At 43.1% G+C, this 13,928-nt stretch overlaps 1 protein-coding gene across 1 annotated transcript in view; it reads right to left on the minus strand.

Annotated features, from left to right (window-relative positions):
• Window positions 1-770: 770 nt before the first annotated feature.
• The window catches only part of P4HA3 (prolyl 4-hydroxylase subunit alpha 3), a gene marked incomplete at its 5' end in the record, with an annotated part of 30,844 nt that continues 17,686 nt past the window's right edge, over window positions 771-13,928 (minus strand). The window contains 7 exons of the mRNA XM_025042878.1: window positions 771-1,910; window positions 2,686-2,782; window positions 4,344-4,412; window positions 7,130-7,192; window positions 8,179-8,338; window positions 9,228-9,292; window positions 13,575-13,751. Coding sequence (XP_024898646.1) covers window positions 1,840-1,910; window positions 2,686-2,782; window positions 4,344-4,412; window positions 7,130-7,192; window positions 8,179-8,338; window positions 9,228-9,292; window positions 13,575-13,751 — 702 coding nt within the window. The remainder of the gene's footprint in view (window positions 1,911-2,685; window positions 2,783-4,343; window positions 4,413-7,129; window positions 7,193-8,178; window positions 8,339-9,227; window positions 9,293-13,574; window positions 13,752-13,928) is intronic.

The raw sequence follows: 13,928 nt of genomic DNA on the forward strand, positions 1-13,928 counted from the left end.
CCTATTAAGGTAGTATTTAATCTTGAATTCTAAGCCACCTCAAGGAGTTACTAATTTTCCCTGTCTCCCATGTATACATGATATATACAAGTTAATAAACTTCTGTTTGTTTTCTCTTATTAACCTATCTTTTATTACAGATGTCTTAGCTGAGAACACTGAAGGGTAAAGGGAACATTATTTTTCCTCCCCTCCATGACAATAATTTACTTAAGAGGATTTCCAGAATCTTGGCGCACTCAGCAGAAATACTGGGGATGCAACCAGGTACTCACAGAGGCTCTGCAGAAAGCTGGTTATCAGCACATCACGACCCCTTCCTTGGGGCCACAGAACTCGGGGAAGCAGAATCCTGAAGTGCACTGTGCAGGGATGGGGCGGAGGCAGCACAGCATCCCACCACTCAGTCCTCCAACTGTGTGGCTTCTTTGTGAGCAAGACATACACTCTTATCCCTGTTGAAGAACTTGAGCCAAGTCGCCTGGACTGTGCTCTTTGCATAAATGCTCAAATATTACAGTCACTCATCAATGCTGCCTTAGCTCCTGCTAGTCCTGCTGGGAAATGCTTCTCCTCACTAGGTCTCTGCCTATAAATATTCAACGTGTCCCCTCAAAGCACAGCTCAAAGGATGCCTTCTTATTCATTTACCTTAAAATATTTGCTGAATGCCTACTTATTTTAAAGCAGACCTTCTTCTAGGGATACCAAGAGGAATAAGGAGCGCAGAGTCTAGTGTGAGCAGCCAGGCGAATAAACAAATACTGAAATTCAGTGAGATGGGGGCTATAATAGAGGCATTTACAAAGTACAGTGGGGTCTTAAAGCACTCACCCTGCAGGGAAGGCAACTGGCCACAATTAAACAAATGACTAAAGTAATTTCAATTTGCGAAACATGTTATGAAGAACATAAAATCAGTAAACGTGAAAGAAAATGGCTGGAAGGTCAGGTGGTCAGGGAAGGCCTCTCTGAAATGACACTGAGCCAAGAGTGGAATGATGAGAAGAGCTGGCCAGGGGAGGATCCGAGGGAGCAGCAAATACAAAGACCTGAGAAGCGGGCATGATGTTGAGGACTATGAGCGTGGTGGTTTTGAGGAACAGAAAGAATGCCCTGTGTCTGGAATGTAGTGAGAGGGGAGCAGTGGGAGGTGAGCCGAGTTGAGATTATGGCATAAAAATTTTACGCTCTGCTTTTTTTCACTCAATGTTATAACGCAAGAATATTCTCGGTTGTGAAAAACGATTTGTATACATTTTTTATGCTATTAAGTAGCATTAAAAAACATGTCCCCGATTTAAAAAGTAGCATTATTAAAAAATCGTCCCATAAAAAAAGAAATTGCTTTCTGCTTAAAAAGTATCATATGAGGTACACTCCCAATATAGAGACACTCTCTGCTCAGTCTTCAGCAGAAGTTGCGCAGAAGGGCAAAAAGCCATAGGAGCCAGGCTAGACTGCCTACAGGTGTCCTCATTGCCACTCCTGGGCCCCTATGGTCAAGGTTCAGAATGGCAAAAGCCCCACTAACCAAACCCCAGAGACTGTTGATATGTCCTATTCCCAACAGAGTGTGTGAGCTCCAGAAACCTCTCTCCAGCCTTCTTGCCCAGTCCTTTGAATTGTCCACTCTACTGTGACTCGGAGCTGGAGAATAAACAAGGTAGATTCTCTGGGAAAGCCCACTTCCTTGTCTCCCATCTGTGAGGAACAGGCAATGCTGACAAGGCCCTCTTCCAGAAGGCTACTCCCCTTTCTCCCCTCCTCCCCCAGCTTCTGGCTTCTGGCTTCTCTGGAAAGCCACAGAACTCCACCAATGTTCTGTCTGCCAACATCTTAGTCTCCAGGGCTTGAGCTGCAGGGTCTGCGGAATTCCTGTCCATACTCGTGTATCCACTTGTTGGCCACTGGGAGAGAATGGGGAGAAAGAAGAGAGCAGGCTCAAGAGTAGACAGTGGCAGTCATTCACAGGGTTGTGCAACGGCCTCCTTAAATTCTGCACCAGGCAACTCACTTGCCTCACCCTGGTCCCAGCCCTGCTATGGACTAAACCATGTTATTTCCAGCAGAGATAAATAGCAAAGAGGATACTGTCCCCTGGAAAAAGTCCCTGACAGATCTTGTCTACTATAGATTAATTTTTGAACCAGTGGATTCTAAGAGCCACTCACCTTTCATTCATGCAGCTCCTAAAAGCCTACCTCCCCCACGGTGCCATTCCAGAGTAATGAGCGGAAAGGGGTGGCTTCTCTGGGCAATGTCCATCTCAGTATGAGAGTCCCTCTTCTACTTTTTCTGTCTTTGGAGCTAAGTGCTTTTGGACACATATATGACATGAACATGTCCCCTACTTATTTATCTCTTCCCTTGTTTGACTATCTCCTCATGGGGAGGCACCTGATGGTTCTTATCTAGGAATACAGGACTGGGGCTCAGCACTATATTCCTTTTCAGCTGTGCTCAGGAATCAAGGACTGTCTGGTCAGGTCAATGAACTTTTACTGAAATCTGCTCTGTGATGGGATTCCTTCCCTTTGTGGGCTCCCAATCTGTCGGGGACAACTGCCCAGGATCTGATCATCTCAATATAATGTGGCATTGTAACAAAGCTTTTGGAATGAAAAGGCTATGCTATTTTCCATCTGCCCCCTTTCCGTTTACTCCCAGAAAGGCAGGCCTTACCCCATTTATCTCCCACCAGGACTGGACAGGCAGCATGAAGTGTGTCACTGTCCCCTTCACCACTCCTATGCAGGTTCCACCAAAATAGTGCTGCATTCTGAAAACAAAAGGGCCCCGTCCAAGGTTGGAGGGTGGTCAACCCAGGATCTGTCTTTGGAAGCACATGACTGAAAACAAATGCATGCATGTCCTTACAAGAAAACTGTCCATGCAGACTGGGGCCAGGCATGCATAAAACGGCACAACATAGTGTTAGTTGCTCTTTACTCATTCATTCATGCATACATCATTTATTCGGGGCCTACTCTGCTCTAGGCCCTGAAGATGCGAGACAAATCATGTCTAATTCTGCTCTCAGGAGCTCACAGTTTTGTGGGAGAGACAGACATAAAAACAGACCAGGACAAGACAATGTGACAAGTGCCACGAGTCACTGGATTACTGAGGAGAGGTACTCAAAAACCATAAGGTGAAAGAAACATTCCTCATACAACTAAGAACTTAATTCAGATGCTTACCCTTCATTAGGCATTCACTAATAACATCCCCCAAGAAGCCAGTATTATCACCCTCCCCAGCAAAGAAGTTGAGAGTTAGGGCTTTAAATAATGCAACTGAGAAATGAGCAAAGTCAGGACTCAAGCCTGGGTGTTTTGAATCCAAGTTCTATATGTTCTTTTTTATCTCCATACCCAGCTTTTTTTCTTATATACTTCCTATAGACTTACTTTAACCCTGGCCAACCCCCTGAGTATTCATAGATACCTGCATTTACTTATTGATTGCTTAGGATGTGCCTGGCGCTGTGCTAAATGCTTTACAGGCATGATCCCATTTATTTGCCTCATTTCATTCCTGAATTCAGTATGGGCTGCCATCCTTGACTGATTGATTGATTGATCGATCAATCTGAAATTCTGGGGAAATATTCATTCATTAAACAAACCTCTTACCACTTAGCCCTCCTCTGGGCCTCACTTGATTTCATACCTCTATTTCCAGATGTTGCTACTGTCTGTTACCTTTTCTGTGAGCTCCTGGAGGACAAGGACTGTGAGTTTTCCTCAATATCCTCAGTGCCTCCAGCCCTCAGAGTTTATTAAATAAATGACTGAGAGGACCAGTTGCTGTAGAGTGGGGGTCCCCAACCTCCAGGCCACGGACTGGTACCAGTCCTTTGGCCTGTTAGGAACTGGGCCGCATAGCAGGAGATGAGCAGTGGGCAAATGAGCAAAGCTTTATTTATATTTGCAGCCGCTCCCCAGTGCTAGCATCACCACCCCAGCTCCACCTCAGATCATCAGGCATTAGATTCTCATAGGAGAACCGGTCCCTTGTGCCAAAAGGTTGGGGACTGCTGTAGTAGAGGATCTGAAGGTTAATAAAACAGTTCTTACCTTTGAGAAGTTCTACTGTAATAAGGACGGCAGATATGTAATTATCTACTTGTAATATAAATGTAACAAAATAAAAAATAGAGGCACAATAACATGTGGTCACCAAGAAGACTGAGGGATTATCTTTGATTCTAGGAAATAGGGAAAGGCCTCCTCTGATCCCCTACTCCCAGGAATAAGCTTGCAAGCAAAGACAGAATTAAAGCTAGCGTGTTAGTTCTGCATTCTTACACCATCTATTAGGACCAGACCCCCACTCACCTTGACCACAGGCACACTAAAGTTGGCATAGATGAAGGCTGTGGCTCCTCCAGCTTCTACCGAGCTCAGCTACAACACCAGAAGAAAAGCCAGAGTTGAAATAGCCCCCGACTTCCCAATTCTGCCCTACCTTACATCTGATGGCATTTCCGCATAGATTCCCTCCTGTGTTCCTTTATTTCAACTCTGGGAGAGTTACGTATTGGGAGTTATGTATTGAAAGACAATCACCCAATTTAGGAATTAAGGGAGCCTACTCAATGTCATCAGTGTTGGCCTGCAACCCTACAAGAAGACTACATTTAGGAATTCCCCCTTTATTTATTGTTCCAGCTAACATCTTTATTGAGGGCTACAATAAATGATTCAAACTTTGAGACCCTCAGAAAGAAATATGTTCATATCACAACCCAAGACACACACACACACACACATACACACACACACACACACACACACACGAAACTCCTAAAGTAAAAGTTTTGTAAATTATTCTTACTACATGAGATACCTTCTGTTATTTTCTATTATATTTTATGCTATCCTAGTTCAGAATTCTTAAATGTTGCCCAGAGCCATTAAATTTATTTCACGTGACCTGTGGCCCACAGAGCACTGTTTAGACTATAACGATTAGTTTGAAAGTTAGGCATCATAGGAACTACTGATTGCATCTTCGGCATGTTTCCCAGACCACTAAGTCCCTCTTTTGGTAACCTCGGCTAAAGAATTTCACCACCAGTATATTCTAGAATTTTGGATGTATGCTAGGATCTTAGTATGAAGATTTTTCTCATCGTCAAAGAAATACATAAAAATTTTGAAAAATATAGGAAAACACTTAAAAGTAATATTGCTCATCATTTTAACAACCATCCAGAAAAAAGGTGATGTTATAGTTTACATACTAATAGTTAATTTTATTGAGGACCGGCTATATGCTAGGCACTATACTAAGTCCTTACAAATATATCATCCCACTTATTCCTCACGACAATTCTATAAGTTAAGATTGTTATTGTTATTATTCACATTTTACAGATGAGGAAACTGAGACTCAAAGAGATTAAGTACTTTACAAAAGGTCACATAATTCTTTGATGACTAAGCCAGGATTTGAGCTAAGCGAATGCTATCTGACTACAAAGTCCCTGCTCATAACCTTTATGTTATTATGTTAATAAATTCAGGTTATGTCCTAATGTTTACTATTAAAAGAGCACTGCATCGAATATCTTAATAAATAAAAATACTTTTGCATTTTAGGTTGTTTTTATAGGAAAGAGTCCAAGCATTAATATTATTGGATCAAAGAAGTATGCATATATTTAATACTTTTGATACATACTGCTAAATTATTTTCTCACCAGCACCATGTCACAATAGTGCCAATTTACACCTCACCCTGGCTAGCTGTCTCCCAGAGCATTCATGGATCCCACCATATTCACCTGCGTTACAAAGCAAGGATTATAGCAATTAAGATGTTGGCACTTGTTAGAGGAAACTGGACTAACTTGGTGATGCAGAACCCAGAAATGGCAGTGGTGAATTTTCGCCTTTCTTGGCTCCCTCTGTAGCCCTTTGGGAAGGGTGATGAGAGCAACAGTTTGCTCCTGTGTTTCAAGTAACTAACAAACTGGGTGGTTCTCTTCTAACCCCTGTTGTCAGCCATTGTGGGTATAAGCAAGATACAGCAGGGGTAACCTGGACTTGCCTGCGTTCCTCTACCTGCGGTTTCACAGTGTAGTGGGAAGGAATGACTTATCCAGCAAATTAAAAAGAGAATCTGATCTGTGTACTATGAAGCTCATGGGCAGGGCATGGACTGTGTGACTCATAGGGGGTGGGGGGGACATCTTCCCTCTGTAAACTTCCCACTGTTTGTACCAGGAATGATCTGATGTCCAATCTGAGCAGAAAATCATGAACATGATTTCAACTTAATCCTCTGTACTTTTTAAAGATTATTTTCTTCCTATAATAATACTCTTATGTTATCCACAAACATTAATGCTTGTCTTTAGAAATATTTATAAAAGTCTTCATCCCAACCTGAAGATGACAGAATAGGGCATATCCTACCCTTTCAAGATCCGCCCCTTTATGTAGTCCTTTACCTGCTTTGTGGGGTATAACAATAGGAACATTTATATGAAAACTTTACACAGTGACATCCCCCTATATTACCTCATCAGATTCTCATGACAACCCCATGAGGAGGCACTGGACAAGAAAACTAGTTCAAAGAATAGACATGATTTGTGCTGAGGCCACATCTTAAGTGGAAGAACCAGAATGAGGCCAACTGACTCTTAACCCAAAGTGCATTCCATTACAGTGTCTCAAATACTTAAAACCCACATGCGCGTGCGCGCGCGCACACACACACACACACACACACACACACACACACACTTGCATTTGCCATTTAAAATTGCTAGGCTACCTTTACCATAGTAACTGGGCCTCTGTAACCAGGGAAACAGCTGTAGAAGATATTGGGAGGATAAAAAAACAGAGAGATATTGGCCCCAAGATGTCCTATTTTTTGGTTGATATCAATATTCTTCACTGCCTGTGACCTTCCATGCCAGCTTGAGTCATCAACCAGAGATGCAACCAGCTGTGGATCCAAGACGTGTCCCCTTTCCTGAGATCTCATTTCCACTATCCCTCTGTGCCTGATCAGAATGCTCAGAATGACCACTAAAGGCCAAACACCAAATAAAAGAGAGACATAAATCGTCATCAAGTAAGAAGCCCTGATTCAGAGCAAGACTCACATAGATCATAAATGTTGCAACCCGGTTCCCAGACTTCATTCTGTACAGTGGGCTGCTTGGTGACTGAGACAAAAATAAAACATATTATTTTATGCAGTTGGCACCAGAGTGACAGCCAGGAGTCTATCACAATACAAGGAGGAGAAAATTGGGGGTCACAGATGGGATATAGCCTTGAGCTGTATACACCTAGTCGAGTTTGATCCCATCTGTGCTGGCGGGTACCCAATATACTTTTTTTTTCTTTTACTAATTTATTAGACATTCATATAAGTGAACTGCATACTAATGAATTGCTTGCCAATAGTGAAAGTACTATATAAAGGGTTAATGGCACCTTCAGGTTCTTGGTGAAATAAAGAAATTAATATATAAAATATTACAGATAGTCATCATATAGGAATACCAAGTAATAAGACTGGAGTTCCCAATTATTTGTTGAAGAGACGCCCCCCTTTTTTTGGGTCACAGACAGTTTAATTAATTAAAATATAATTTATATATGATAAAATTCACCCATTGTAAATACATTGTTCAATGAGTTTTAGTAAATTTTAACAGTTCTGTAACCAATCCAATTTTAGAACACTTCCATCAGCTGAAAAAGTTCTTTCATGTCAGTTAGCAGTCAACCCCCATTCCCACCCCCAATCCCAGGCAACCACAGATTTATTTCCTGTCTCTATAGTTTTGCCTTTTCTAGAAATCTCATATAAATAGAATTGTAAAACTTGTGCATAAGGAGAGCAACTGGAGGAAGGATAAACTTCACTGGGAAGCCCCTGAGTAAGACTCGACAGAAGACTCCATGACAAGCCACATTCTCCTCCCCACTAGTAAATTACAGGGAGGGGGATGGTGGCAGACAAGAAAATGAGTCAGCAGCAATCAGCTTGAAACCAAGGCTTTCAGATCTTTCTGGAACAAGCACCTTTATTCTAAGATTTCACTTAGTATTCCCGGGGATCCCTACAAGAGTTCTGTCTCAGAGAAATAAATAATACTCAGGTTCTCCACCTCAAGATACTGGCCACTGACCCCATAGTTACCGTAGCATGATCAAAGTGAGGCTCGTAGTGCCCTCCAATGCCATAGTTCACCACCTGGAGATACTCTGCATAGGGAGGCTGGACATCAAGGCCTGTGAGGGCAGCAATGCGATGGTCGAGGGTCACCAGCATGGGGTCAGCAGTGTCCTTCAGCCAGGCACTAAAACACATCATAGGTTGGAGCATTATTAATCTGATGACCTAAATGACTAAATGTCTATGAATGAATGAATGAATGATGTCAATTGCTAGAGGAAGGAAAAGAAAAGAAAGAAGAGAGAAAAGGTGGACGGGAGGGAGGGAGGACAGGAAGACAGACATCCATGCCTAATTACCTACTCCTATGCTAAATCTGCCCAGTCCATTTTGTGCTCTATCTCAACATTCACACATTCATTCATTCAATAATCATTTTCTGAGGCCTACTGAATGCCAGGCCCTGTGTTAGATGCTGTGAAGAGTGAAGGTTCAAAGCAACAGACACTGTGATACAAAGAGGAAAAAGACAAGCTCTGCCCCACACTATCTTCATTCTGGGACCAGCCTGACAGAGCAGCCTCTGTCTGGGATGGAGGGGAGAGGATAAAGTTGGGCTCTCACAGCTGAATCTGCCTCTCCAGAGAGAAGCCATCACGTCCAGAGATTCTAGTCATCTTTCTTGCCTGAATGTTGGCAAGTCACGCTTTGAATATGAGTCAGGAGGTGGGAATGGAGTCTTGTAAAGTTGAATGACAAATGGGTACTAGACTATATTCTCTGGAAAAGCAATCCTGTTTAAGAGAACCACTACACACTTATTTTTTTGGTTTAGGACATAGGACCTTTTTCAAGTCTTTTTCTAATGGCCTCCTAGTTAAGTCCTTGGGTGAAAGGAGTGGAAATATCTCCCTCTCAACAAGAATGTAGATAGAAACAGGAACTACACGTTCTCCAGCAGCATCTCTGATGGCACCTGAATGGCTGTTGCTGACCTTCAGTCAGCTGCGCCACTGGCTGGAGGGCAGGCTGCAGTTATGGCCGGAGCTCCCACAGAGGAAGGATCCCCTTACCTTTTGCTGATGCGGTACTCCACTGGTAACTGCTTTTCGCCTGACGCCACCACGGATCTCTGAAGCTGGTGGGAAGGACGTAAGAGAAAGTCCAAGTGGTTATGATGTGAAAGGAAGGGCTCTGTCATTTCTATAGACATGCCCCTCTTTAAGCATAAACCTAACAATCACCAGTTTGTCCCTAATTAAAGGATATTTTGCACATGGTACTAATTTAGTGATAACTATGGATCTTGAAAAAAAAAAAAGAAGTGACGAAATATCTTAAAGCTGAAAATAAACTTTAGCATTGAGTCTGATAGACCGTAAGCGCTCAATAAAAGTCTGCTGAACTGAAACAAAGTGATATTTGAATCCTTCTGCATCTGCAAGACTGCGAGTTCTGTTTCTCATTCATCTTCGTATCCCAGTGTCTGTCACAGAACCTGCCCGATAGTAAGCACTTAGTTTGTTGAATTAAATGAACACCTCCCACAACAGGAAACTCTCTACCCTCAGAGGCAGCCTACTCCCCCTGAACATGTCTAACAAAAGCCCTTCCTTACGGAGAATCAAAATCTTCCCTGCTGCAACTGCCTTGCTGTCGCGGAGGGAGAGGACCAAACGGGTATGAAGCCACTAATTTAACCGAATGTTTTTATTTTGTTCTGAATGTCTGGACATAAAATTTGCATTATTTTTAAATAAAGTGGCTTCTAATTATAAAAGCACTGTACCAGGGATAGAAAGAGAAATACTATTTATTTTCACAATGATGTGTCTACTTCTGTGGCTGTCATCAGAATGTCACTCCATGAGAGCAAGGACTTGGATTTTTGTCAGTGCTATATCCCCAGGGCCCAGAGAAGGCCTGGCAGGGAGTGGATGCTCAATACTGAGGAAACGAGCAAATGAATGGATGACCCAGAGTCTTGTGCCTACAGATCCAGCCCTGCCACTTCGCACACTGTCAGAACAGAGCACAGGGCAAGAACTGCACGAGACAAAAACACTTTCCCTTTCCGGAGGCTTCTATAATGTTAATGTTCCTGCTTCTAAACCAGATAGATGCCCTTGGAAAAGCCTCTTCCTTTCCTTAGACCTATTTCTCCAACTACAAAATGAAGTACATGAAAAACACCTTCTTAGGAGTTCCTATCACTCTACAATATCAGGATGCAGAAAATCAGTGACTGATATTTCCTCTCTCTAATCCTTCACCAGCATCCTCTTCTGAGTCGTTCATAGAGGAGAGAGGAGAGATTCATAGAGGGGAGATGCCCCCTCTTGTTCTTTTAGGCAACTATCAGTGGTTTAAAAAAAATCCTAGGGAATCTCTGCTCCCCTTTCCCTATTAAAGAGACACCTTGTACTTAATTCCTTTAACAATTATTTACTGTACATCTACAAGTCATTCATTTCGGGGGACATATTTATTGGTTGTTCTCTGTACAAAGCACTGTGCTAGGTATTGGAAATATAACATATGAAACCAGATATGAGTCTTGCAGTGGGGATGTACAAGGATGCTGTGGAAATACTGAGAAGGAGCATCTAGTCCATCCTTATAAGAGACAGGAAGGCTTCCTAGAATGCCCGAAAGACAAGTGGAATCACGCAGGCGAAAAGAGGCCAAAGGAAGAGCATTTCAGGCAGAGAGAAGAGTGTGTGTGGAGGCTAGTTCACGGAGATGCCAGTTGTTCAGTGCAGCTGGGGTATTGAGTGCAAGGGGGACAATGCTACAGAAGGGGTTGGCAGTAGCCAGGCCAAGGAGCTTTGTCATCATTCAAGAGCAAAAGTGACCCATTAAATAGTTTAAGCAAGGGCTTGACATGGTCGGATTTGACCTTTTAAAGATTACTCTGGCCGCAAAGGGCATAACACAGGGCAAGGCATTTCAAGAAAGACAACATATAATTCTGGCTAGTTTACAGTCTAGTTGGGGATTCAGGATGCTTGTCCATGAAATTGTTAGTGATACTAGACACTAACAGAATAAATGAAAGTACCAAACAACCGGTGACAAAAGCTTTGAGTTCAGAGGAAGAAAAGGTTATTTTGGATGTGGCCCCCAAAAAGTGCTCTGAAAAAAGGTTCCTACTGAAAGAACCAATGAAAGTGGGCCAGAGTGGTCAGGGCTAGTGGGCCGAAGGAGGCTTGGGGTTTCAACTGAGTCTTTAAGAATATATAGGATGTAGATGGGGAAGAAGTGACAAGAGAGCATTCTTTGGAAAAAGGACAGTGAATAGGAAGCAGATAAATTCAATATAAGCCAATGAAGCATCTGAGCTCAGCTCCTATGGGGCAGCCAACCACCACGTAATCCAGGGCTTATTTCCGGCAGAGCCAAAAACCCAAACAGGGATCAGCCACTCCAGCAAGACACTTCTGGGGGAAGGGAGTGTGGCAAGGTCTGTGCACGCCAAATAAATGACGTGGCCATGAGGAATTAAATGAATGTCTCCAGGTGGGCTGCATGTCCTATTACCATGGCAACAAAGTTATTCTAGGGAAAAAGTAGCTACTGGCCCAGTGATCCCACTGACTCACTGAGAAGCCGAAACTATTGAAAATACATTGTTCCAATGCCCCAGTGGAGCTTAATTGTCTCAAAAACCTTCTCTACAAAGATTCCAGACTTCAGTGCACAGGTTTTTAGATGAAATGATTATTGCCACTCTTCTTCCACTGGTCCATGTCTACTTCCTTGAAATCTGCAGATCTGATTTTACCACTCTCCTGTTTAAAACTGTCTGACAACTCGCCCTCTACCTACGGGATAAAATCCAAACTTCTCAGCTTGGTATTCACAGCGCTTCCTAATGACCTCTCACCATGGAGCCTCACCTCCTACCACTCCAGCCACCAAGCTTCCCGCATTCTCTGAGCACACTGCATCTCAGGCTCTTGCACAGATTGTTTTGTCTGCTTCGAATACCCTTTGCCACCTTGTCATTTCGATGAATTTCACGTCCACGGGGAAGCCTTCTCTGTTTCTTCTTCTTTCCCCATCTGCTCCTCAGGGGGAAGACTCACCTTTATCTGCTGCCATAGTGCCACTCCCTGCACACATCTCCATGAGAATATGTACACAGGGTATTGTAAATATCTGTTTTTCCCCATTATGCAGTAAGCTCCTAAAGGCAAGGACCAATACTAAATCTTTTTGTAGAAGCCCAGCACCCAGCACAGTGTCTGGCATACAGCAGGCTCTGTTCTCTTGATGAATGACTAAATGGCTGCCTGATGAACAGCACACCACGAAGGGCACAATGACATGAGTAATTCTGAGACAGTCTTAATGCGCCATTTGTAAAGAGGCAATAAACATGTTATAGTGGTGGGGTGGGCTGTATTTTTTTTCTAAATATCTGCCACACTTCCTGGGGGACAATAAAACGTCCCCTACAATCAACATCAAGCATGGCACAGTGACTTGCAGTGCCTTCCCTGCGGGAGAATTAGATATTCTTTCCCTCTTGACTACAATAGTAGCCACACGCTCTGCTTTAATCAATGAAATGTGGACAGAAGTAATATCTGGCACTTCCAAGTGGAAGCTTTAAGAGCCAGGAGATGGTGATGTCGCAAACAGAGGCTGCTCTGTCAGCCTGGGTCCCAGAGTGAAGACAGTGTAGGGCAGAGCTGCAGCCAGCCCAAGACAGACATATAATGTGAGAAAGAAGCAAACTTGTTTTGTCGTCCTGGAGATTTGAGGTATGCTCATTACCAAACATAATTTAGCCTAAGATAACTGATACAAACAGGTAGACTAGCAGAGCAGCAATCAGTGTACCTCTGAGTTCTTGCTCTGGCTCTAGCTACACGTGTACCTTCATCGAGTCTCTCCCCCTCTCTGGGACTCAGTCCCCTCTTTAACAGTTGAACTAGGTAATCTTTCCACTCTGTAATTCTGTAAATCTAGACCAGGATATCACTCTTGCCCCTGTCATTTCACCCTTTTTTTTTCTTCTACCAATTAATTACATGGAGTGAGGGACATTTTAGGGGAATACCTTCTTATTTTAGGTTAAATTTACATACAATGATATACACAGAACTCAAGTGTACCATTTGCTGAGTTTTGACAAAAATACATACATTAGCCATGTACTCCACATCTCTAACAAGATATTGAGAGCACATTTCACCACCCTGGAAAATCCCCTTGTACCCTTTCTAATCAATTCACTCTCTCCAGAGACAACCACTACTGTGATATTTTTTCACTACTGATTAGTTTTATGGAATGGTTGCCATTTTGAGCTTCTGGACTGATAAAGTGTCTAGTTGTTCAGTCTGCCCGTTCTCACACTCCTGAACTCCAGGCACAAAGGATAGTTCTGGGTGGGCTTTGGAGACACTCACCCACGGTTCTGCAAGCCCTCTAATTTTCTGAGCTTCCAAGTCACTGACGAAGTCATGGTAGAGAACAACATAGGGCTCTAGGTGGATGACCTCCTTCCGCACGGGCTGGAGCAGCAAGTAGGGACTGGAATTGGTCTCATAGGAGCAGTGGAGGCTAGGGATCTGGTAGTGAGTGGGCTGGAAAAAAAAGACTAGAATCAGCTTAAGAGGAAAAGGGCCTAGGAGCTGACACTAATTTAGAGGAACTAAAGCATAAAGAAATTGGAATGTGGAAAATTCAGAATGCGATCACTGATGCTGTCCAAGTGAGCTTTATTATTTTTTTTAATGCATCAGCCTTTTTCATCACGTCAT

Source organism: Pteropus alecto, unplaced genomic scaffold (assembly GCF_000325575.1).
Source record: "Pteropus alecto unplaced genomic scaffold, ASM32557v1 scaffold7, whole genome shotgun sequence".
NCBI classification, from domain to species: Eukaryota; Metazoa; Chordata; class Mammalia; order Chiroptera; family Pteropodidae; genus Pteropus; species Pteropus alecto.